General features: G+C 39.0%; 1 protein-coding gene across 1 annotated transcript in view; it reads right to left on the reverse strand.

The window, feature by feature from the left end:
• Eif3h (eukaryotic translation initiation factor 3 subunit H) overlaps positions 1-25,685 on the reverse strand; it is an 86,214-nt gene that overhangs the window by 57,179 nt on the left and 3,350 nt on the right. The window contains exon 2 of the mRNA XM_028867921.2: positions 7,319-7,475. Within this exon, the coding sequence (XP_028723754.1) occupies positions 7,319-7,475 (157 nt within the window). The remainder of the gene's footprint in view (positions 1-7,318; positions 7,476-25,685) is intronic.

Here is a 25,685-nt window from a genome sequence, read left to right on the forward strand (position 1 = left end):
GAAGGGAAGGAAGGAGACCAGGCAACAAGTAACTAAGCCAAGACTGTCTCCACCATCACACTCGGATTCTTACACAGAGCACTGCAAATCTCGAAACACAGACTTCACTCTACCGAAACCCAGTGATACAAACAGCACCTTGACTTCGAAAAGCTACTCTGAAAGCACCCTATTTTCACTAGGCTTTTTTTTTTTTTTAAAGTCCCGGCACTTTCTGTTTGAATTTTGTTTTGTTTTGTTTTGCTTTACCTAATTCTGCAGAACAATTTTAAATTAACACTAAACTAAAAGAAAACAATTTTGCCACAACAAAAATTACCCAAAGAAACTAGGGGTCTGAGCATCATGTAGACTTGCTATCTTTGCAGTATCTGCCAACTACACACAGTGTAGTAAGGAGACCGATTTGGGAGGTCAGTGACCACTCCGTGACTAACCTGAGGCCGGCAAAATGAACACTTTGTCTGCTCCAAATATAAAAATGATGAATTTGGCTCTGATGCAGAAGGTATGCTTTTTATAACACCTGCAATATTAAAATGATTTAGTCTGCTGAAAAACAAGACAGTGAGTTATTGAATCTGTGTTTAATTCAGTGCACTTTATAACATATTTAAGGAATTCAGTTGTATAAAAAAAGATCTGAATCTTATCAGATGAAAATATTTTTTTGCTGTTAGCAAGCCTCGGGTTGTATGTCTGAGAAAACAAATTAGCCTCTAGTTCTAAGCTTGATAATAGTGCCCCCTAATGGGAATTTTAACTTGAGGGTTTTTTTACTCACATTTTTAAAAAGCAAATATTCTCTAATGAGTTAGTTACCTCACTTTCATCAAAAAGCAAATTCTCTAATATAAGCTTAACAAAATTTGGACCACTCAAAGAGTTACCTATGTTGAATTAAACAAAACAAAACAAAAACAAAAACAACCTGTGAATAACAAACAAGAGAGACACATTCCTAGTTTTTACACTGTCCAATAACACAATCCAAGAAAACACTAGACAGTTTTTTCCTAAGGAAACTTCACCACGCTTCTCGAAGTCACTAAATGAGCAATCAACATCTGCTAAACAAAAGGCATCATAGAATCTGATAGAAAATGGCTCATAGGTTATTTATTATCACAGGAGCTCCAGAATGAACAGCAGTACCTTTTACAATGCAGTCACAAGTTGATACCTATGAACACTGCTACCCTATTATCTACAGTTAGTTCCCCTAAACATCAACAACTCAGTGTGCCTTTTTTTCTTTAAAAGAAAAGGCACTAAAATTAGAGCAAAAACTATCTACTGTGATACTCCCCAGGGTTGCCAGTGAAATCAATCCAGCAGCATTAGAATGTTCATTTTGGTGTTCACAATCCATTCTAAACTTGGGTAACAGTATGTGGGACATCCAGGAGAAATAAGCATTGAACAAACACCACCAATCACATACTTAAAATAAACAGAGGAACTATTACCTTACTTTTTATCGAAACAAGATAAAGAGAATAAGGAATAAGAAAGTTCTATTACCAGTCAATATTTTTCAAAGAGCCAAAACCTAAGTATTTTAGGCTAAAGACCCATATGATTACTGTAACAACTGTAGCAGGAATATAGCCACAGATACAGAAACAAATGGGACGGTCTTCTAATAAGTCTTATTTACAACAGCAGGCACACAATCAGTTTGTCAACCCAGTTTAAATGTTTACTAGTATTTTATTTGTACCAGATTAAAATTCTTCACTTTACAGGAGGCACCAAAGCAAAAAACCAAGTCCATATTCCTACAAAAAGTCCTTAAGAAACCCAAATTACATAATTACCATAACTATGAAGTAGATGGTATTTCAGTTTCATAAAGTGGGTGGCAGAAGAACAGACCTGTCCCTTAATAAATACTGACTTAAGAGGGCATTGAATAATGGAAAACCTATAAGTAAAACAAGTAGCCTTTACCATGACACAAAATAACCCACATCTAGGAATATTCTAAGATACCCAAACAAAGTAAGAAATTTTGTTTTATTTGTCTGACAAAAAAAAAAAATCTAATGGTGACCACATTCTGAAGATGATTAAGAGAATAAATGGGTTTGGGTAACTGGGCCTAAAATTCAAGCTTACACCTAAGGCTATGAAGAAATGAAGAGTGTTATGTTACACTCTCATATGTATACTGAAAGTGGTGATCTCATTAGTTCTTTGTATGTGTCTGTGTTGTATGCACGTCTGCCCACACATTGAGACCAGAGGTCAATGGCAGTGTCTTCACCAACACTCTCGGCCTTATACTTGGAGGAGTCTCACAGTGAACCTGGAGCTCATCAACTCAGCTTCACTGGCTGACAGTGCAGTGCAGGGCCCTCCTTCCTCTACTCCATGTCCCTGCCCTGTGATCTGGGGTTACAGACGTGCACCACAGAGCCACACTTTCACGTGAGTGCTGGGGAACTAACCTGGTCCTCAATGCTTGCGTGGCAGGAGCTTTACAGACTGAGACACATTCCCAGCCCCTCATTAGTTCTTAAAGGTAAACCAAGAGATTTAAACTTGTTTTATACATAAAGATTTCAGATATGAAATCACAGTGTTTTACATTCAATATATTTTAATCTCTGACACACACTTCAGTTTTCTAATGTAGAAAATAGGCTGATAAAAATTATGTCCTGTGTTGAACAGGATATAATAACCAGGATTTAAAAATTACTAGTATTACTAAATGCTAAGTAAAGTTTCTTCTTATCTTGAAGCTGTTAAAACCTTAAACAAGCTTCTTAAAGTACATGCTAACTCGTTAATTATCTCAAACTCATGTTAACTTCCAATGATCATGTTCTAAATTTATTATGTAACACTTTATGTAGCATAATTGGACTAAAGATTATGATGGAGGAGGAGGAGGAGGGCTGGAGAGATGGCTCAGTGGTTAAGAACATTGACTGTGCCTCCAGGGGTCCTGAGTTCAATTCCCAGCAACCACGTGGTGCATGGTGGCTCACAGCCATCTATAATGGGATCTGATGCCCCCTTCTGCCGGTAGGTGTACATGCAGACAGAGCACTCATACATTACAAAAAATACATAAATAAATACATTTTTTTAAAAAAGAAGGAGGAGGAGGAAGAAGAAAAGTTGTATTTAAAAGAAATGCATGAGAAGAAAACTACCCAATTTACAGCATCATAAATATAATATTTAGAAATAAATGTAACCGAGAAGACACAAGACTTGTCATCACTACCCACAGAAACCTACATACTCAATGTAATCCCTATCAAAATTTTAATATTTTATAAAAATTTAATAAGTCTAAAAAATGCAGGCTGGAGAGATGGCTCAGCAGGGAGCATTGGCTGCTCCCTAAGTTCAATTCCCAGCAACCACATGGTGGCTCACAACCATCTATAAGGGGATCTGATGCCCTCTTCTGGCATGCAAACATACATTTAGACAGGGCACTCATATACATAAAATACATAAATAAATCAATCTTTAAAAAAAAAGTCTAAATATGCACAGGATTTCCAAGAACACTAAATATTGGCACAGTCTTAAAAGAGAAAAACAAACTGAAAATCTCACACTTTCTGAATGCAAAACTGTATTGCAGGTGGGTGTGGTGGTTCACATCTTTAATCCCAGCATAAGCAAAGCAGAGGTAGAAGGAACTCTGTGTGTTTCAGGATAGCCTGGTCCAAAGGACTCCATGACAGCTAAGAACTACACAGTAAGACTATCTCAAAACAAAACCAAAAAAGGCATGACAAAGCTAAGTATCCTAAGGTATGTTCTTGTATTGATGGACCAACCTGACTCCATCTTAAGAGTAGAAGCCATCTATTACAAAGTCAAAATAAATTTATTCCTATTTTCTATAAAAACTTAAATTTGACCAGGTCTTTTCTGGAATTTGACATGTCCCACACCCTATACCCTAACCTCCACCCTGATAAGATGTTCTGTCAACATATTTTGAAATGTTCAGGGAAGTTCCTATGTAACCAAAATGGCACTGGAAATCTCCCCAACACTTGAAAACTTACTCTTGCAGTTTTTTGGACTACATAAACCCCACTGTCTCCTATGTTCAAAGCTATTTTCTCAAACCCTGTTTTAGGGAGGTAGCCCTACTGACAGAAAATAAAACTTGTATAATTTGACCAAAGAATTTGGTAATGGTCTTTATTCTTGTTCAGTGGGATTAAAGTACGAGGACAGACATTTGAACCAGAACAACAGAAAAGAAAGTCTGGAAGTCAACCCCTAGCATTATATATGGTCAACTTATCAACAGTGATGTCAGGACCACTCAATGGAAAAGGAAGAATCTCTTCTCCAAGGCTAGGAAATCTGGACCCTTACTTTACATACACACAAAAGTTAACTAAATTATATAAATACCTCAGTTTATTATTGAAAACGATAAAACTCCTAGAAGAAACAGGAAAAAAGTTTCATATTAAGTTCGTCAAATTTCTTCAATGCAACTAAATGCACAGGCAACAAAAGTTACACAAGATTACATCAAATTTCCCAATGACAGAGTAAAGGGCGGAAATCAACAGAATGGAAAGGCAGCCCACAGAACAGAATATATTTTTCAGATGATTATCCAGTGAGAGATTAATAACTACAAAGAATTTTGCAAATTAGAAAGAAAAAGAAAATCCAACCTTAAAATTTCTCCAAAAGCTATTCAAACCATCAAGAAGAATATGCCTTCCATATCTACAGAATCCATGAGTAGGGAGGGATTCAACCAATTTCAGATCAAAAGTATGTGGGAAAGAATTTGTGTCTGTATTCAACATTTACAGACATTTTTCTCTTCATTATTCACTCAGTAATAAACTATTAACAATTACTCACATATTAGGCAAATGAGTAAAGCAATGATTTCAAGTTCTTAGAAGGATGTTCATAGGTTGCATGTAAATACTATACTGTTTGGCAGAAAAGGAATTAAACATACAAAGAATTTTATATTTAAGGAAGGGTTCTAGAACCAATCCCTAACAGAAAACAAGGGTGGATAGATATGAGATGTGGTTCAGCATCAATGTTCATCAAGAAGGTACCATGCAGGCCACGGAGAGGAAACACATCATTACCCAGGGCTGGACCCCAGATTCTACAATACCAACCTGCTGGGCAAGGTGTGCCTGCAGGTGCAACGGTGGCATGAAAGCTATGGGAGAAACAACTTCATGACTGGATCTGAGGCCTGCTCCAAACAAGGGAATTCATGGCTAGTTCTACAAAGCTGGTCAAAAGCTCAAGGCTATAGGTGGGAGCCTACTACTGTTGCTAACTGGACATGCCATCAGACTGTCCTCTAAATATTTGTCTATACCCACAGATTAGTGTTACTCTCAGCCTTGGCCAGAAAAGCCCCTTTCTGCAGTGGGCAGCGATGCAGATGCTCATAACTGGTGAAGTGCTAACAGAAAGGTAACAGTCAGTGTTCAGCCCTAAATGGGACATCTAAAGCAAACCCCATACACATACGAAAGGTAGAGAAAATGTCATATAGGAGGAGGCAGAAAGAACCTAGGAGCTGGAGTCTGTGAAATACCGTCTTCTTGACATGATATTGGCATTGCACTCATGAACTCACTGCAGTTATGGTTACCTGAACAAGATCAAGACAAGATCCTCAACTTTCCAGCTGGGAGCATTAACTGGACTCAGCGGGTCATCCAAAAAAAAAGTAAACAAAATAATAAGTATCGATGAAGGTAAAGATGGGGTAGTGATGTGTTGGGGCACTGGAAGAGAGGTGGAATGGGATTTGGAAATAGGTATGATCAAGACACACTGAATACATACATCAAGTTGTTAAGGAATAAATAAAAGATATTCTTGGTTGGAGAAATGACTCAGAACTGGAGTTTGGTTTCCAAAACCCACATCAGGTGACTCAACCATCTATCACTCCAGCTCCAGAGGATCCAACACAGTCACACTCATATACAGAAATACATAGAGACAGACAGACAGATAGACATATAAAAGATCTTTTAAATAAAGTCTTAAGAAAGTCTGTCATATGTTACAACATGGATGAAACTTGAAGACACTGCCTCAAAGTCTGCATGATTCAATTTGTCAATTATTGTTGTTGGTTGTTTTTTCTCTTTTCTCTTTGGGGGCATCCGCCACCCTGCTCCCAAATAAATCATTCACAGAGGCTTTTTCTTACTTATAAATGTCTGGCCTTAGCTTGGCTTGTTTCTTGCCAGCTTTCCTTAAATTATTCCGTCTAGCTTTTGTCTTTGGGCTTTTACCTTTCTCTATTTCTGTATACCTTTCATTAGTTCTTACTCCGTGGCTTGCTGTGTAGCTGGCCCCTGATGGTCTCCTACTTTTCTGGCTACTACTCCTTCTTCCTCCCAGATTTTTCCTATTTATTCTCTCTGCTTGCCAGCCCCACCTATCCTTTCTCCTGCCTTGCTATTGGCCATTCAGTTCTTTATTAGACCGTCAGGTGTTTTAGACAGGCAAAGTATCAGAGCTTCTCAGAGTTAAACATGCAAACAAAAGTAACGCACCTTAAAATAATATTCCCCAACAGATTATCTAAAAGGCAGTCAAAGAGAAAGCAATACAGAACAGTTGTTGTCAGAGGTGAGAGACATGGAATAGATATGGAATAGATATGTGGATTTCGGGAGGGGGGGGGTGAGGAGGAGGATGGACACAGGGTTTTTCTGTGTAGCTTTGGCTATCCTGGAATTTGCTCTATAAACCAGGCTGGCCTCTAACTCGCAGAGATCCTCTGCCTCCTGAATGCTGGAATTAAAGGCATAAGCCACCACCACCCATCAATAGAGTCACTTGTATGAGAAACTTCTAGAGATCTACTAACAACATTGATATATTTCACATGCCTGTGGTATATTAAAAAAAGTTATGATAATAAAATCAGCCATATGCTATATGCAACCATTTTTAATTTTAAAGAATCATATATAAGTTGTGTCCTAAGAGTGAAAATTAGATTTGAAAAGAGAAATCTTTAAGGATGTTAGAGTTTGTGTCTGATGATCTTCCTAAAGCAGCTAGTGATACTTATCTCTTCTTAAACACTTCAAAACAGAAGACAAAGGATGCCAAACAGGGCAAAGTAATGAACTTCACTACACAAATTCTGACTGCACAGGACATGCAATTTGTCCTAGAAACTCAAAAACCAAGTGAGATTGAGGTTAACCAAAAAAACTCCCAATAGCATGTAATCAACAGTTACACTGGAAAATTCATTAACATTACTTGTATATTCTGTAAAGACATAACTGATGGCAGTCCATACACTTACCTTCATCAAAGTCAGCATCATCTTCTGTGTGCTGGGGGAAGGGGAAACAGTTGGTAATCTCTAGTCGATCTTCCACAACCAGACCCAGGAGCACTCCCTGAACAACCTCAGTTCCTTGTCCTTCTTCTTGATAATGTTTGATTATCTTTAATACTACCTAAAAGAAAATATGAAAGATAACTTCAAAGTCATCCATACTAGTTTATGATTTACTTATTTCTAAGAAAAAAAAAAAATCACCAGCAAATTTCCACAACCACAAAACTACATATTAGAACGTAACAAATTTTGTCTTGTAAACCATTTCCTTTAACCTTACATAAATATTAAGGCTCACATGAGGTTTCTGAATACTTAACCCTATTAATGAGATCACTAAGCCTTTGTTAAAACAAAGAAAGTAGATATCAGAAGACCTGTGAGCTTAATGTAGAGTTTTAGAAGAAAGCTACAACCGATTCCTTAAAAGTTAGTATCTACATATGCAAAAGGTGAATGTTAATGATTAGAATCCAGTATATTTTCACAAAGAAGCCAGGTCAGAATGACCTTATTTCCTCTCATAAAGAAGGCAAAAGAAGTCTATTAAAGTACATAAACAAGCAGTTGCAGTTGAAACATAGAAAAGAATACCTCATATTCTTTCCAGTGTTCCATGCACTTGGTTCCTTATAGAGACCAGGGACACTTAACTATTCAACCCAAAAGAGATGGGAAATAAATAGAGGTATGATTATTATTATGATTAAATAAATTCAGCAGATAAATCAATAAGTAAGAGTAATTACAGAGAGAGAGCTTAAAACCTCAGCTGAGGACTAAGTGAGTTCAATACATTCATATCTCTGGAAAAGCACTCAGAAGGAGTACCTGTCAAACAGCAAAGGATTACCAGGTACTAAAGCATTAGACTTACATGAAAAGATAAGCCTGGGAATCACTAGTGTTCATTTCAATAAACAAAATTTCAAATTTAAGAATAAATTATCTATAGCATTATATATATATATATATATATATATATATATATAGCCAAAATAAAAAATCATCAAGAAAAACTCTATCACCAAAGTAATACATGGATGATCTTGCCATTTTAATCTGATGAAATAAAGCATTCAAAAATAAATCAAAACCACATCCTTACCAAACCCAAGCACTTTCACTCATCATTTGAAATTGTACGATCTTCCTGCTTTCCTACTGCTATGGTATGAATATGAATGGCCCCCAGACTCCTGTGTTTAGTGATATGCCTCAATTGGTGATAATAGTTCTGGAGGTTCTGGGAACTCTAGGAGGTTGGACCTAATTGGAGGATATATGTCCCTAGAGGCATGGTTTTGAAATTTATACCTGGTCCCAAGTCCCTTCCTTTGAGTGTTTCTCCACCTTCACAAGAACAGTCTCCCATTTCATCCACTTCTGCCAACACAATAGTGCTCTACTCAAACACACGGGGCATGAAACCACGAACCAAAACAAAACTTCCTCCTCTAAGTTAGTTTTCTCTGGTGTTTGGTGTTTGTCACAGCAATGTGAAGTAATACACCTGTATACTATGTTCGTTTTGTGTTGCTGTGGCAAGCTGCCTGACAAACGACTTCAAAGAAAGAAAGATTACTTCGGCTCACAGTTTCAGGGGTTCAGCCCATGTTTCAGAGAATGAGGCACAGCATCATGGAAGAGAGCATACTGGAGTCGCCTGAGCTAATGTCTTCATGGCAGTAAACAAAGAAAGGATCAAGGACAACTACAACCCCTCCAAACAGGCCCCCAAATACCAATTCCTCCAGCCAAATCCCACCACAGAAGTCTCCATTTCTTCCCAACACCACCATCAAAGCAGGACTCCAAAAGAGAACTAAGTTTAGAACCATCATGACCCAATCACTCCCAAAGCCTATTAGGGGACAATTCAACTTTCAACACAAAGGCTTTGGAAAAATACTTTGTACCTAAACCATAAGAATATTAAACTAACAAATCTTTTATTCAAGTATTATAGTGGAAATCCTTCACACACTTAAAATTAGGACAGCAAACCAATAGAGAAAAAGAAATGAAAAGAGAAAAAGTGTTGTTTTTTTTTTTTTCTTGAGAAACCTACACTCATCTCTGGAATGTGTACTTTTGTCCTGTAATATTTCATCCCAATTCCATACTTTGTTCTGTCTGTAAATTATACTGTAATATTTATTCATTTGTGTGTGTGTGTGTGTGTGTGTGTGTGGGTGTGTGTGTGAGAGAGAGAGAGAGAGAGACAGACAGACAGACAGACAGACAGACTTTAAGTGTACCACATGTGTATATGAACCCACAAAGACCGTAGAGGGCATCAGGTCCCCACAACTGGACTTAGGGAGTAGCTGTGAGCTATTCTGTAGGTGTTGGGAACCAAACCTGGGTCCGTAGCAAGATAAATAAGCCCTTTTAACCACTGACCCTCTCTAAACCCCCTAATTATTTATTTGAATAAAAGAGAAAAAAATTCCTGACTAGAACAAACTGGAGAATATTCTACATAACGAATCTGTCATATACATGTGTTTAAAACTTGTATAGGTGTGTAGGATCTGGAAGTATCAACATTCTGCTTATTGTATTATTCCCTCTTAAGGACTCTCATCAAATGAAGGGCTGTTTTACTCAGCAGCACATCTTCAACAGCTAACTAACACAGACACTGGCACACAAGATACTCCAAATGTAGTTTGCTCAAGGAATACATTAAAAATATTATCAATCATTCATGATACACTCTACCCTCTGTTCAATGTCTAACATGCAATGAATGACTTAATTCAATCCTTACAGCCATCTTTTTTATAAAGCCAATTATACTATTTTCTTGTCTTCTCTAATGAAATGGGTAAGCTGACATGAAGTGATTATATTCTGGTAAACTTTGGCAAATTAAGTTACTTTACAGTAACTGAGAAAGTTAGGTGTGCTAAACATGTTTCTAACAGAGGCTAGACAGTTATGATGCAGTGTCAGCATCTCTAGGTGGTGTTCCTGTAACTATGGCTACACACTAAGGGGTTCATGCATGAAGGACAACTTACAAGGTCAGGCAGCAAAAGTCTGTGAAAGAATGGTGATGATCAAATTGTGCCCTGGTCACTGAAAGCCAAAAGGTGCCCAGCTGCTCCAAGAATGCAAGGCAACTTTTAGTCTTTACTCACCAGTCTTACAAGTGAAAAACTGGGCATGTCCACCAACAACAATCCTCACCTGTCCATGCTCACCTGTTTACTTACTTTCTTTCCCACCAACCACCATGTTTATTTCCACAGACCAGTGATGACATAGTTCATTAATCCTGTTTAGTGATGTCAGGCTCCCTGTTCTTACTTTCAAAAGCAGATTCATGGAAGGTTTACTACTTCTCCAAAACAAAATCATATTCCCATAATATATTTTGGCTTTAATGTGTCACAAATTGTAGCTGAAGTTTTCTCCAGTCCCACCCAGGCCCAAATAAACACACAGAGGCTTATATTAATTAGAGCTATATAGCCTAATGGCTCAGGCTTCTTGCTAGCTACATCTTACATCTTAACCTATAATTCTTATTTATGTTTAGCCATGTGGCTTGGTACCTTTTCTCAGTTCTGCCTTCACATCTTACTTCCTCTGTATGGCTGGCAACTCCTGACTCAGCCTTCCTCTTCCCAGAATTCTCTTCTCTGCTTATCCCGCCTATATTCCCTGCCTGGATACTGGCCAATCAGAACTTTATTTATTAACCAATCCAAGCAACACATTCACAGCACACAGAGCAATATTCACAGAAACAAATGTTCCCACACATCTAGAGCCTTACATCACTTGTTATCAGCTTAACAAATGACCTGACAGAGGTTTGCAGCATAAATAAATGCCCCCAAGAGGCATCTAGGGAGGAGCCCTAAGATAAACTTGTGCCCAGTCCTACTCTCTGAATTCAGTTAACTGGTCTGAGCAAAATATGTATACTGTTTGGGGTGCTTTGCAATTTAGATTCTCCAGGGGATTATATCACCCTACTTGACTCTAGTATCTTAAAACTTAATTTATTCTTAATTATTATTTAAATTATGTGTAAGTGAACGTGTCTATGTGTAGGTATGTGCTCGAGAATATGAAGAGCCTGTGAAAGCCAGAAGTCACTGAATCTCCTAGAGTGGAAGTTACAAGTTGTTGTGAGCCACCTGGCCTGGGTGCTGGGAACCAAACTCAGTCTTCTGCAAGAGAAGTAAGTGCTCTTAGCAACTAAGTCACCTCTCTAGTCCTATTCTAATTTGTAATGAATATAACCTGGCTTTCCTTTGTATTTATCTTGCTGGTTTAACTGCTCAAAAGATTGCAATGCCATAAGCTTTCTTTCTTCTAAGACTTCTCATAGTTTCTAAAAAGTGAAGACAGAATTCCTTGCCTTACTTTATGTCATGCAAACCTTAGAAATCTTTTTATTTTTGAATTATTTTATTCGTGTGAATATTTTATTTGTAAAAGCAAATACCACCTCTAATAAGGAAGACCAGCTCAACCTGGAAAAGCATTAGAGTACAGAAGCAAGAGGGAAGAGAACCACAAACATTTTCCTGTAGTCCAGTAAGTCTCAGGGCTCTGACCTAACCCAAGACTCCAGAACTAGTGCTGATTACGATCTTATAAATCAGGGCAGTGGACATTCTGCTATAAACTCTGTCCCTATAAACTCTATCTCCTCAGGATAGAGGAAAACTAGAGAAATAATATAAAACAGTCTTCTCTACTTTGAAACATCATCACATTCTGGGTCTGTCTGAGTGCTTAACCTACTGAATTTGCCCTGCACGCTATGTCTCAGTGTTGTTCTCTGAATAGTGAGTTGTCTCCAGAACCATCTTGGAGATTTCTGAGGTTTGCATGACATGAAGTAGGGCAAGGAATCCTACCAGCAAAATATTAAAAGATACCATGTATGCTCGGGCAACCCTACAATGAACATTTTTCTAGATCATTAATGCACACTGTGAAATAGCAAAACAGGCTATCATCTAATTTCTAAGGAACATAAGAGGATTGCTTAACATGTCTAGCTTTAAAAAGGAAAACAAAACAAATACAACCTAACTTTGGTTCAAAGTCTAAAAGCAATAAATGATTTAACTTAAGATAGTAGTATTCTCAAAAGGTAGAGGGAGCCCTCAAAGTTCAGGGATCTATGCAGAAGAGGAAGTAGAAACATTTTAAGAGCCAGCAGTGATGATTGACTCCAAGGAAGCAGTGTCTTCCGCACAACAGGATGATATACATATGAACTCAGAGACTGAGGCAGCACACATAAAGTCTGTACCGGTTCCAGCCAGATGGGTCCCAGCACTAAAAGGGGGAAATGGACATGGACTCTCACTCCCTAACCAAGAAGCAATCTGCAATAGACATCCGCTGGCAAAGGGAAAAAAGTCAGTTTCCTCAACTTAGTCTCCCGCCACACTTCAGTGCAACACTAGTTTTCAGGTGTGGCTGGCCAACACAATGGTACTCTGGTAGCTTTGTTCTCATTTTACTTTGGGCTTTTTCTGTCTTATTGGTCTTTTGCTTGTTTATTTTTCTATTTTTATGTTTTGGAGTTTGTCTTTTTTTTTAATTGGTTTTGTTGGTTTTGTTTTCTTTCAAAAAGAGAACAAATGGGGATGGGTAGGAAGGCAGCAAAAATCTGGGGACTGGGGAACAGGAAAACATAGTCAAATAAATTGTATAAAAAATATTTTTCAATAGGTTTAAAACAAGCCGGGCAGTGGTGGTACATGCCTTTAATTCCAACACTTGGAAGGCAAGGGTAGATGGATTTTTATGAGTTCAAGGCCAGCCTGGTCTACATAGAGTTCTAAGACTGCCAGAACTACACAGAAGGGCCCTGTCTCAATAAATACTAATCCATAATGGTCAAGTAATTTATTACACTAACAATCAGTAATGTCTAAATTTAAAGCATTAATAAGATGGGTAAAATTTTCTGATTCCCTAAGATTTCCCTGTAAATACATTAGAAGCTTCACAGCAGGGTGTGGAAGACTGGAAATTCCAGGTCACCTACGTAAAGAGTCAGAGTACAGCCTGGGCTACATAAGACTTTGTCTCACCAAAAAAAGAAAGAAAAAGAAAAAAAAAAAAAAAAAAAAGCAGGGATTGGAAAGGACCTTTTAAACAGGAAAAACTTTAAATCTTACCAAAATAGAGATAATGCGTTTTGGCAAACAACTGCTTTCTAGCCAACGTCTTTTAAGAACATTACCTAAGGAAGGTTTGCATCTTCTGCACAGATTTACCAGGCTTCTGCTACCTTCTACTTGTCTCGTTCCTTCATTAATTCATTTGCTCAGATATTTACTGACTTAATTCTATAGCCTGTCACTCCCCCATACACTGGGAATACAAAATGAAGTCAAATGCATAAAGTCTAATGCTTTCATGAGGTTCCAAGTTTTAGAACAGCAAGTCTCTTACTCAAGTATGTAAGAGTTTTCCATACCAAACAAATCTTCCAGTTCTCCTGACACCACCTGAGTGTCTCAGATTTTAAGGCAATTCGACACTACCTAAAGTTAGTACCAGACCCCAACAGTTAAGAGCTCTGTCCCACACCACCACCCGCACTTCAGGTTTCAGGTCCTTCTGACCAATAGACTATAAATCAGGGATTCCCATGATACCCTTCTCAGGTTTAACCACCTGCTTTCAAGCTTACAGAACTCAGGAACACATTACTTAGTATTTACTGGTTTCATAGAATAATATATTCAGACAAAGAAATGGACAATGCTCTAAGCCTACCACTTCCCCAGGGTCTCTAACTATTGAGATTCCCTATCACTCTGCAAGGCTTGCATCTTTAGTAATTTTTTTTAATCCTATTTTTATTGATCTTTAGTAGACTACACTCATCTCCAGCTTACTCAATTCCTTCCCAGAAGCCAGTGGAACTAAGCCCAACCACTCCAATCTCTTTATGGAGCCCAACCTCATCCTCATTAACATAAACTCCTATGGAATCAGAGGGCTGAGTATGAACAAAAGCCATTCCTGCCACTCAAAGTCCTAAGTTGCAGAAGCTCTGGAACAGAAACTGGGAACAAAAAGTGAACACACTCAGGACCTAAAACACCCACTACTCTTTTAAAATTTTGAAGTTCTTAAAATTCACTGAAGGCCCCCAAAACTACAGTATTGATAATTTCAGTCAGAAACTAAAATTGAGAAATCCTGATACTATTTCTCTTAACAACAATAATGAATGTACTATGCACCAACATAAGCTACATTCTTATGAAAAATAACTATTTTCCTAAACAAAAATATTTACTCGGTATTCAAAAATGACAATTTCAGATTTTTGGAAAAAAGGTTAATTTTCAAAAATATAGTATTCAGAACAGAAGAATCAAACTGTTTTACATTTTCAAGTCTTTGTAACATCTTACTTTGTAAAAAGCAGGTAGATTATCATGTCTGCCTCTGTACTCAATCTTTTACTCTATCACTTATTACTGAGCATCTTGAACTCCTACTGAACACTCATCATCAAAGAATACAGGAAAAAACTGGCAAAGTGAGTTTATATATTATGAAAACTTTGACCCTGGAAACTTTGAAAACAATAGCTAAGATGTTAATGACAATAAAGACAACTGACCGTGATTACAGTTTGTGAAATGATAAAGAAGAGGAGGAGGGTGTAATGAAGGACAAGAAGGGCAAACTTCACTAGGAGGATGCAGCAAAGACTATATCAAGTAAGAGCTGATGAAGTGATCACCTAGTGAAGACCTGAGTGAAAGGACACTGAAACTACACCTTTGCAACACTTGAAATAAAACATCAACATCACTTTTCATAAAATACATGTTTGTTTGGTTTTTAATGTACGTGTAGTGAGTATTTGCTATATCTATGTCTGTATACAACATGTGTGTGTGGTGCCTGTGTAGGGCAGAAGAGGGTTGTTGAATCCCCTGGAAATGGAGTTACAGATACTTGTAAACTGCCATGTGGGTGCTAGAAACCAAATTTGGGTCCTTTGCAAGAGCAGCTAGTGCTCCTAACCATTGAGCCATCTCTCCAGCCCCAGAAAATTTAATTTAAAGACAACAAAAACATCTAGAGATGATGGAGTTCAATGCCTACAATCCTCAGGAACCTGAAGCAGAAAGATCACAATTTGGAGGCCAACCTCAGAAACTTAGTGAGACTGTCAAATTAAGCAAAGGTCTGGAAATAAACCCTAGTGGCAGAGTGCTTACCTAGCATGTGTAAGGACTCAAGTTCAATTTCCAGCAAGCACAGACAGACACACACACAATAAAAAAGGATAAGGGTGCCAAGTTCAATTCATAGCACAAATAAATAAATAAGTAAAAAGGGATGAGGGTGTTATCCCAGGGTAAGTAAGCTTGCCTAGCATGCCAGAAACACTGTGTCCACTACAAAACAAAAAATTTACCACCAAAAGGTATTAGACATCCTTTTTGAGTACCCAAAAGAGAATGCCCATGACATCTAAAACGGAAAGTTTAAAAAATAAAAACCTACTATGTGATGTGTTATGTAGTTATGTCTTTTGATGAATAAGAACCCTCTTAAGATATTTTTCCCTGAGCCGGGCGGTGGTGGCGCACGCCTTTAATCCCAGCACTCGGGAGGCAGAGCCAGGCGGATCTCTGTGAGTTCGAGGCCAGCCTGGGTTACCAAGTGAGCTCCAGGAAAGGCGCAAAGCTACACAGAGAAACCCTGTCTCGAAAAAACCAAAAAAAAAAAAAAAAAAAAAAAAAGGTGAGAGCTCCACATCCATTCTTACTCATCCATATATCCAACAAACATATAGTAGCTGAGTAAAGTATGTGAGGATCTGGATCGTAATGACACTATCCCTCTAGAATGTTTACATTCCTCAGAGCTTCTTTTCAACCATTACAAAATGTAAATTAAAAAACCATCTACCTGCTGGGTGTGGTGGCACACATCTTTAACGCTAGTGTTCAGGAGGCAAAGGCAGACGGATCTCTGAGTTTAAGGACAACCTAGTATACAAGCAAGCAAGTTCCAAGACAGTGGAGCTCTGTTACACAGAGAAACCCTGTCTCAAAAAAATAAAAATATCATCTACCTGACACCCAATATAAGCAGTACTACTCAGATGAGGAGGTGGTCTATGAAAGTTCTTATAACAAAGGTTCTTTTTTAAATCTGTATTTAAAAATTAGGAGTGCAGCCGGGCGGTGGTGGTGCACACCTTTAATGCCAGCACTCGGGAGGCAGAGACAGGGGATCTCTTTGAGTTCGAGGCCAGCCTGGTCTACAGAGCGAGATCCAGGACAGGCACCAAAGCTACACAGAGAAACCCTGTCTCAAAAAAAAAAAAAATTAAGAGTACAACTAAGCCAGGAATATGGGCACAGGTCAATAATTCCAACACTTAAGAAGTGGGGGCAGGGAGATGAGGGCGCAAGGCCAGCCTCGGCTACACAGCAAACTTGGTTGGAATTAGCCTGGTCTCCATTACATCATCTCAAAAAATAAGAGAGTTAAGCTACTTAACTCAAAATATTCTGTATTGGTTATATACATACAATCCTCATTTGAAAGACCACTATCCTATTTAAAAATCATGATGATGTCTACTCTAAGAGTTCCTTAATACACAATGGAGTATATTGCTCAGCTGTTTAAAACAATAACAGGAAATCTGAAGACAAATGGGTGGAACTAGGAAAAAAAAATCATCCAGAGTGAGGTAACACAGACCCAGAAAGATAAATGTGGTATATATTCACTCCAAAGTGGATATTAGCTGCAAAGGATAACTATGCTACAATCCACAGACCCAGAGGCTAGGTAATAAGAAGGCCCCAAGGAAAAATGCATGGATCTCCCTGGGAAGAAGAAATAAAAAATCTCCTGGGTGGACTGGGGGCAGGTGGCAATGGAAATTTGAGGGACAGGGTGAATGCAGGAGGAGAGTACTGAAAGAGATGATTGGAAGGGGGCAGGCATTTCAGAGTCAGGTAGAAACCTGATACAAGGAAAACTCCTACAAGTCTATAAGGATGACCCCAGCTAAGACTCCTTAGCAATAGTCACCTGAACCTGGTGACTATCCCAATTGTCATCAGAGAACCTTCATTCAGTCAGTAACTGACAGAAGCAGATGCAGAGACCCAGAGCCAAACATTAGGCCAGAGCTCAGGGAATCCTGCTGAAGTGAGCCAGAGGGGTCAAGGATATCACAAGAAACCCCAAAGAAACAACTAACCTTGCTCATAGGAATTCAGAGTCTGAACTAACATCCGTGGAGCCTGCATGAGACCAACCTAGGCCCTCTTCATATACATGACAGTTGTGTCAGTTGTGTAGCTTGGTCTACTTGTGGGACTCCAAACAATGGGAGCAGGGGCTGTCCCTAACACTTTGGCTGGCTCTTGGGACCCTATTCCTCACACTGGATCACCTCATCCAGCCTTAAGACAAGGGGAGGTGCTTAGTCTTACTGTACCTTGATACACCATGCTTTGTTGATACCCATGGGAGGCCTCCCCTTTCTGAACTGAAACAGAGGAGGGGTAGATGTTCCTTAAAAGTTCAAAGCAAAGCAGGAGAGCCCATGCTGCATGGGGCACTGGCGGGTTGAAGAGCTCAGGCAGGATGCATAATTCCTAGCTGGCTTTCCTCTGGTTCTGCAGCTTCTGGGAGGTAAGGCCTATTGCCTGAACTTCTCACATCTCTGTCAAAGAACAGCTATTACTGTGGAAGAATTTTATTCTCAAAGAAACTGTAATATCACAAAATCTCCCTTTAGCATCTTCTATAAAGTCAGTATCTAGACTTTCACTTAATCCTGGCTTCTTTCACTGTCAGATCTGTGAACTTGGCAGTTTTGTTATTTGGTTAAGCCTAGACCATTTTTTCTAACACTGAACAAAGAAGGTAGTTATTGCCAAAATGTAAATTCAAAAAGCAGAAAGCTGCATTAGTCTTAAATTTAACACATTTTACAGCTCAAGTGGGAGAGGAGTTCCATTTCACAACTGGCTGAGTCAAAGAATAAATGGGATTTAAATCATTGCTGTTAAGTTTTGATGTGAATGAAACCTAAGTCACTCCAATGGTGGGGGTAGTTATTGTGCCCGAAACAATGCTCCACTATAGCTCATCAATATCACCTCTATAATAGTTCATCTTGAAAGAACATGTTTCAGGATTATTCTCTGGGATCTAATGCTCACTGATGGTTCACATTTTTAAAGTTAAATCACCTAATTACTGTGAAAAAGAATGGAAGGGCAACTTCCAGAAATTCTAGACCTACCAACAGTTCTCTGGCCCTACAATTAGTCACACGGAACACAATAAATGGTACAACCAAATGTTCAAGCATACAAGACAATTACATGTTAACGAACATGGATGCTTAATTCACAAGTTTTTACAGTATCACATGTAACAACTGTAATTTTTCCCAGGTGTAGCTGGAGGGTAATTATTCTCAAGTAAAATTAGTGACAGAAAAGCTTATCTAGAACAAAATTTATTTCTTCTCTCATACAAAGCAATAAATTAATAAATAACATTCCAGAACTGTTATAAAATGTCTATTCCTTAAAATACTACAGTGCATTCAGGTGCAATGACCACTACTTACTTAAAAGGCTGTTCTGGAATTCGGGAGCACTAAGATTATCAAATGCTTCAGTACTCACTAAAGTAGGCCCAGGGGAAAGGTAGAGAACATTAAAGAGTAATTAATTATGGCTGCCTGGGAAGGATGGATGGAAACAGGTGGTTCAGTTTCTTTACCTGAAAACTTTTCTCATGGTCTGTGTTCTATGTGCACATATTAATTACTCTGTGCAAAGAGAATGCAGGTTAACAAACCTTCTGTTTCCAACATATAAAAATATACTATAAACCAGGCATGGAGGAACATGCCTTTAATCTCAGCACTCAAGAGACAGAGGAAGGGGGATCTGAGTTTGGGCCCAGCCTAGTCTACAAAGAGAGTTCCAGAATAGCCAAGGCTACAAGGAGAGACCCTGTCTCAAGAAGGGGGGAATATACTATAGTAAGCTCATTTTCTTATTCAAGGAGTACTTCTGAATGAGCTGATGAGTATGTAATGCCCATGTAGAATAGAATGTGAAGTGAGGGTCGTCTTCTCTCCAAAAAGGAAAGAGAAATTTAAATTGTACACAGTGAAGCGAGTCTGCTCTGGATGTAATGGTGATTTTTCCACAGGGTTTTTAGTTTTAGGGCTACAGTCATCACATAAGAAAGTTTACTCAACAGCACTGTCTGTGACAGCCAATTATACAATATAGTCTGTAAGACAACTTGTGTAAGGTTTTTGCAATAGATGGGAAAGGAGATCTAGAAAGGAAAACATGGGCAGTACAGTTATAACTCAGAGAGCTAAGAAGTGATCTTCAGAGATTCTAAGGAAACCCTCTAGGAATCAAAGATGTCCATATGCTTGTGCTGTGGAATAATGCTTTTGTACACTGGTTTAATAAAAAGCTGATTGGCCAGTAGCCAGGCAGGAATTGTAGGCATGATAAGAAGACAAGGAGAATTCTGGGAAGAGGAAGGCTAAGCCAGGAGACGCCAACCCACTATCCAGGGAGCAACATGTAATGGCACACAGGCAAAGCCAAGGAACACGTGGCGACTTATAGATTAACAAAAATGGGCTGAGTTTGAGTGTAGGAGCTAGTCAGTAGTAGGCCTTAGCTAATGGCCAAACAGTTTTAATTAATATTAAGCCTCTGTGTGGTTGTTTTATAAGCAGGGCCCAGGCAGGACCAGAAAAACTTCAGCTACATACTTGAGTGATTTAGGCAGAGTGGAATCCTAATAACAGAAATCAATTGCATTAATGCAGCAAGTGTACTAATGTGAACACTTAATTTTAAAAGTAGAGTAAGATTTTTTTTAAGAACTGTACAGTCATTTGGCACTGAAGCCAATAAACAGCCTGGAACACTCTGCAGGTGGGAGACTCAACTACACTGTGTGAGCACTGAGGAAAGCAATGGAGCAGCGTGCTCAGCAAGATCAGAAACATGAATCACCGCTAACTAACTTCAACTCTACATATTTATTTAAAAATACGAAAAATGCTACAACAATAACCCAAATTTAAAGAGTGTGAGCTAACCCAAATTAATTCTCTTCTTTGTGATTTCTCCACAACTCTCTTACAATGAATGTACAGAGCTTCTCTTCATAAAAACTGTATTTTATGGGTTCTGTCACAGGTAAGTAGCTGCCTATCACATAATAAAAGAGGTTGTAGATGGAGATAAGAGAAGGCCCAACAAGTCCAAAACCAAACCTCACACAATCTCAGGATCCAGTGAGTACTAATGATACTTTACCTGGGAAGAAAATAAAATTTTAAATAAGTATTTAGCTGATATTCCAACACAAGTGGTAAAAGCTTCATATTCTGACTATGTAAGCTGAATTACCACTGTAATACTCTGGCATATGTTAGTATCTGTTTCAGACCTTTTAGTTTTAGTGAAAGAAATCAAACCTGTAAGATAGGTATGTGAGCTACACTGCACTCTGCTCTTTCATCATCAGAAAAAGCAAACATATTCAGATCTCATATAACTGCTAAAATCAGAGGCATTCTTCTAAGGAACTACCTAAGGCACATGAAAAGAGTCAAAAAAATCTCACACAGAAGAGACCAAATTTTTGGAAAACTGTTCTCTAACAACTGAACAAGGAACACATTATTCTGTACATAATTTCTAAATCAGTGGTTCTCAATCTTCCTAACGCTGTGACCCTTTAATACAGTTGTGGTGACCCTCAAACATAAATTATTTATTACTACTTCATAACTATAATTTTGCTACTGTTACAACTCATAATATAAATATCTATGTTTTCCAATGGTCTTAGGTGACCTCTGTGAAAGGATCATTTGACCTCCAAAGGGGTCATGACCCACATGTTGAGAACCACTGTTCTAAATAGGAATTATTTCCCCACTTTATATCAAGGCCCATCATCTGTGTTTTAGTTCCCTCATTTATATGAAGATAGCTGTCATTTCTATCTGAGAGTACTAAATCTACTCAATACAATAAACACTAAAGCTGGCCTTTATAATGTCCTCCTTAAAACTGTTGACCTTACCATGGTGTGAAAGCAGTCAAAAATGAACCTGTAATTGTGAATTTTGGTCTTCTTGTGGATTAATGGCATGCAATACAGTACTTCTAATACTAGCTAGCAGCAGGTGCCCCAACTCCCACGTGTGAGGAGTAGAGAGTGAGTAAGTGATGACAGTGGGATCTCATGTAGCTCACCTGGTCACAAATTGCTATGTACCTGGAAATGACTTTGAACTCCTGATCCTTCTACCTCCACCCCAAATGCTGGGATTACAGATGAGGGCCACCATTCTCGGCTGAAACACAACTCTACTTCCAATATCCTCAATTTACCATAGGTTTATGGGGAGGAAACACCGCTGTTAAGGAGCATGTGTAGACTACACTTAGAATAGGAGCTGGGGAAGAAAGCTCACCTGGAAAAGTGTTTGGCACACAAGCTTGAGTGAGGAGGACCTAAATTCTGCAGACCTCACCTAAAAAGCCAGGCTTGGTGTTGGCGTCTGACATCCTAGTCCAGGCCAGTCAGCATAACTTTCAGCAAGTCCCAGGGCCACTTCAGAGGCCTAGTTTTGAAGTATGAAGTGGACAAGCTGCTAGGGGAGGAAAGACACCAACAGTCTTACTGCACCCCACATGCTGCACCAACCTGATAGACAAGGCATGCCTACTGGTAAGACAGTAGCATAACTTTTATGGGGTAACTAACTGCTTTCTGAGTGTATTAGAGACCTGCTCCACAGGCACAAATTTAATGCCTGATACCGTAATACTGGTCAAAACCCTAAAGCAGAACCTGCTTTTGCCACTTTGCTGAATGGATATGGTCAACTTGCCCCCTAAAAATGTATGCTCGGCCAGAAATGGTGGTATACACCTTTAATCCCAACAATTAGGAGACAGAGACAGGTGGACTGCTATGTGTTGGAGGCCAGCCTGATCTACACAGCGAGTTCCAGGCTAACCAAGGGCTATATAAGACCCTGTCTCAAAAACATAAATAATTAAAATTATGCTTATACCCATAGACCTGAGCTGCTCTCAACCTTGGTAACTGGTGCTTTTCTGTAGTAGACAGTGGTCAACAGAGAGATGCATAACTGGTCAAAGTGTAAGACTTCAAGGCTGAATAAATGTTCAGCTCTAAAATGGGACAGCTATACTAACCCCACTACCAGTGAGGTTCTGGGACCATCACAGAGGAGGAAGGGGAAAGAAAGTAAGGGACAAAGGATAGGATGGAGTATTGCAAGACACTTCTTCTGGACATGTTGTGTCTATCACAGTCATGAACACACAGAAGCTGAGGTTACCTGCACAAGATCAAGCCAGCCAAAAGCCTGGCATAGATGGGATAGGCATCCCCACCCCACACTAAGGAACTCTTGGCAGTGGACAGTCACTGGGGAAGGGAAAGTCAGTCCTTTTTGAGGGTGGCCACTAGTAGGATTCCAAAGCTCCAGTAGTCTACGGCCATACCACCCTGAACGTGCCCGATCTCTTCTGATCTCAGAAGCCAAAGCTCCAGTAATGACCCCAAATCCATGCCCATATAGCAGTACTAACTGAACTTAGTGGATTACCCAAAAAATAAATAAATAAATAAATAAATAAATAAATAAATAAATAAATAAATAAATAATAAAAGGAGGAATAGAGAAAGAAAGAAGAAAAAGCAGAAGAGAACAAAAGAACATTAACTTAGACGTTGGAAGGAGGGCATGCTGGAAGTAGTTGGGGATGGTTGAAAAGGGAAAAGGAGGGTAGATAGGATCACACTCATTGTATGCACATGAGATTTTTAAAAATAAAGAAAAATATTAAGGTGGAGAATTATTGAGAAAGATGTTCAATGGTGATCTCTAGTTTACCCACACCACCTACACACAAATCTTTTAACAGCACTTGGCTCATAAAAAGGGACACCAATGAAATCTTTAAAACATATGAAGCAGCTATAGTAATGGAAGACAGAATGAAAGGTGGCAACATACGACGAGTTCAAGCTCTCGGATAATTTACTGTTATGTCTTTGAAAAGCTACCAGCTTCATATGCATATCATGGGAGAAGTGTGTGTGTGTGTGTGTGTGTGTGTGTGTGTGTACGTACACACACACACATATTCCAAATAATATTAATCCTATCAGCTCCTGGAATTAACATCTTTTCTTGCTAAAGAAAAAAATCTAAGCAGTCAAGATATCAGACTGTATTTTTTTTTTTTTAATGTGCATTGATATATCTGCTTGCATGTTTGTCTATGTGACAGTGTTAGAACTTCTGGAGTTGCGATTACAGACAGTGGTGAGCTGCCATGTGGGTGCTAGGAACTGAACCCAGGTCCTCTGAAGATCAGCCAGGACTGTTAACCGCTGAGCCATCTCTCCAGCTCCAGACTGCATTCTTAATCTTCGCTCAGATACACTTACCCTAGAAGGTTAGAAATAATTCTAATGATTCATTCCTTAAATAGTCTTACATTCACAAAAATGAAGTTAGAAATCCAAGAGGTAAGAGGCAGATAAACTCAACAGCAAAAGCCAACCAGAGAGGTAAACTACTCAAGGCATCTAAATTCCATGAGAATACATTTATTATAGAAATATATTTGAGCCGGGGCGGTGGTGGCACACGCCTTTAATCCCAGCACTTGGGAGGCAGAGGCAGGCGGATCTCTGTGAGTTCCAGGCCAGCCTGGGCTACCAAGTGAGTTCCAGGAAAGGCGCAAAGCTACATAGAGAAACCCTGTCTCAAAAAACCAAAAAAAAAAAAAGAAATATATTTGAAATATACCATGTCATTCTTACGAATTATCCTTCAATATGATCAAGAGCTTATATTCCTAAGGGTAATATTAACTGGCTGTAGCCACCAGTAATGTGCCAGAAGCAAACATAATCAGTAAGGAAATATCTGAGTTCATCCATGCCTATGGTAGTCACGGTATAGTGTGGTATAGTCATGGTAGTGGGATTAGAGTGTCTACCTTGCTCATCAACACAACCAGCATCCGGCAGAACTAGATGTCACTAAGGATTGGTAATCCATAGCTGGGTGTGGTGGGGAGGCAGAGGCAAGTGAATCTTTCTGAGTTCGAGGCCATCCTGGTCTAGTTAGTTCCAGGATAGTCAAAACTACACAGAAAGACCCTTTTTCAAAAAACAAAGAAACAAACAAAAATATAGGTAATCCAAGATTTTACTAAATGAATCTAGAACAGAACATAACTGAAGTATACAGATTCAAATTAAACTAGAGATTAAAAGCATAACTCTATTAAGTCACATTTGGCAACACTGTACATGACAAGGAAGTAAAGAGGTACACCATACACAAAGGGAGACTGGCGCAGCCACATCTGGATGGAATGGCAGAAATCATAAAGCCAGCACAGCTGCTTGACAAAGATCAGCAAAACTGAGCCTCATGATGGCTGCCGTGCCACCTTTGGTTTTCATCTCCACCTGTTGCATACTTGACACTTTTAATATTTGAACAATTTGTGGATATTGGATTGAGGGGAAATTTCTTATGAATCATTTATGCCTTCTCCCAGGAATGCTGCTTCTAAGCTTCCCCAGGAAAATCCTGAACATACTACCCTCCCCCCTTAGGGAAATATCCTTATCTACTTGAAAGTCTTCCTTATGCCTTGGAGGTTGTGACACATAAAGAAGCCAGAGGTCTCCTCATGAGGCTATGAGACATTCTTGAAACATCTGTCTCTGTACTTACACAGGAACAAGATAATCAAAACAAAGAAATCTCAAAAAGGTCAACAAGATTCAGTGAACTAGAGGAGTTGGCCACAGTTCAGATTACAAGCCTCTTCCCATTGTACACTCAGACAACTACATGGCACACAGTTCTGCCCTACAGAGACATATTGATGAGCAAAGTATGGAGTGAAAAGATGATAAAAGAATGAGATGTCAGCGGGTGGTGGTGGTGGTGGTGGTGGTGGTGGTGGTGGTGGTGGTGGTGGTGCACGCCTTTAATCCCAGCACTTGGGAGGTAAAGCCAGGCGGATCTCTGTGAGTTCGAGGCTAGCCTGATCTGTAGAGTGAGATCCAGGACAGGCACCAAAACTACACAGAGAAACCCTGTCTTGAAAAACCAACAAGAATGAGATGTCATCAGGTCCTCCCTCTCTTAGAAAAGTTAGCTCATGCAGAGCCACTATAATGTCATATGACCAAGGAACAACAGAAT

The sequence above is a fragment of the Peromyscus leucopus genome, chromosome 20 (genome assembly GCF_004664715.2).
Source record: "Peromyscus leucopus breed LL Stock chromosome 20, UCI_PerLeu_2.1, whole genome shotgun sequence".
NCBI classification, from domain to species: Eukaryota; Metazoa; Chordata; class Mammalia; order Rodentia; family Cricetidae; genus Peromyscus; species Peromyscus leucopus.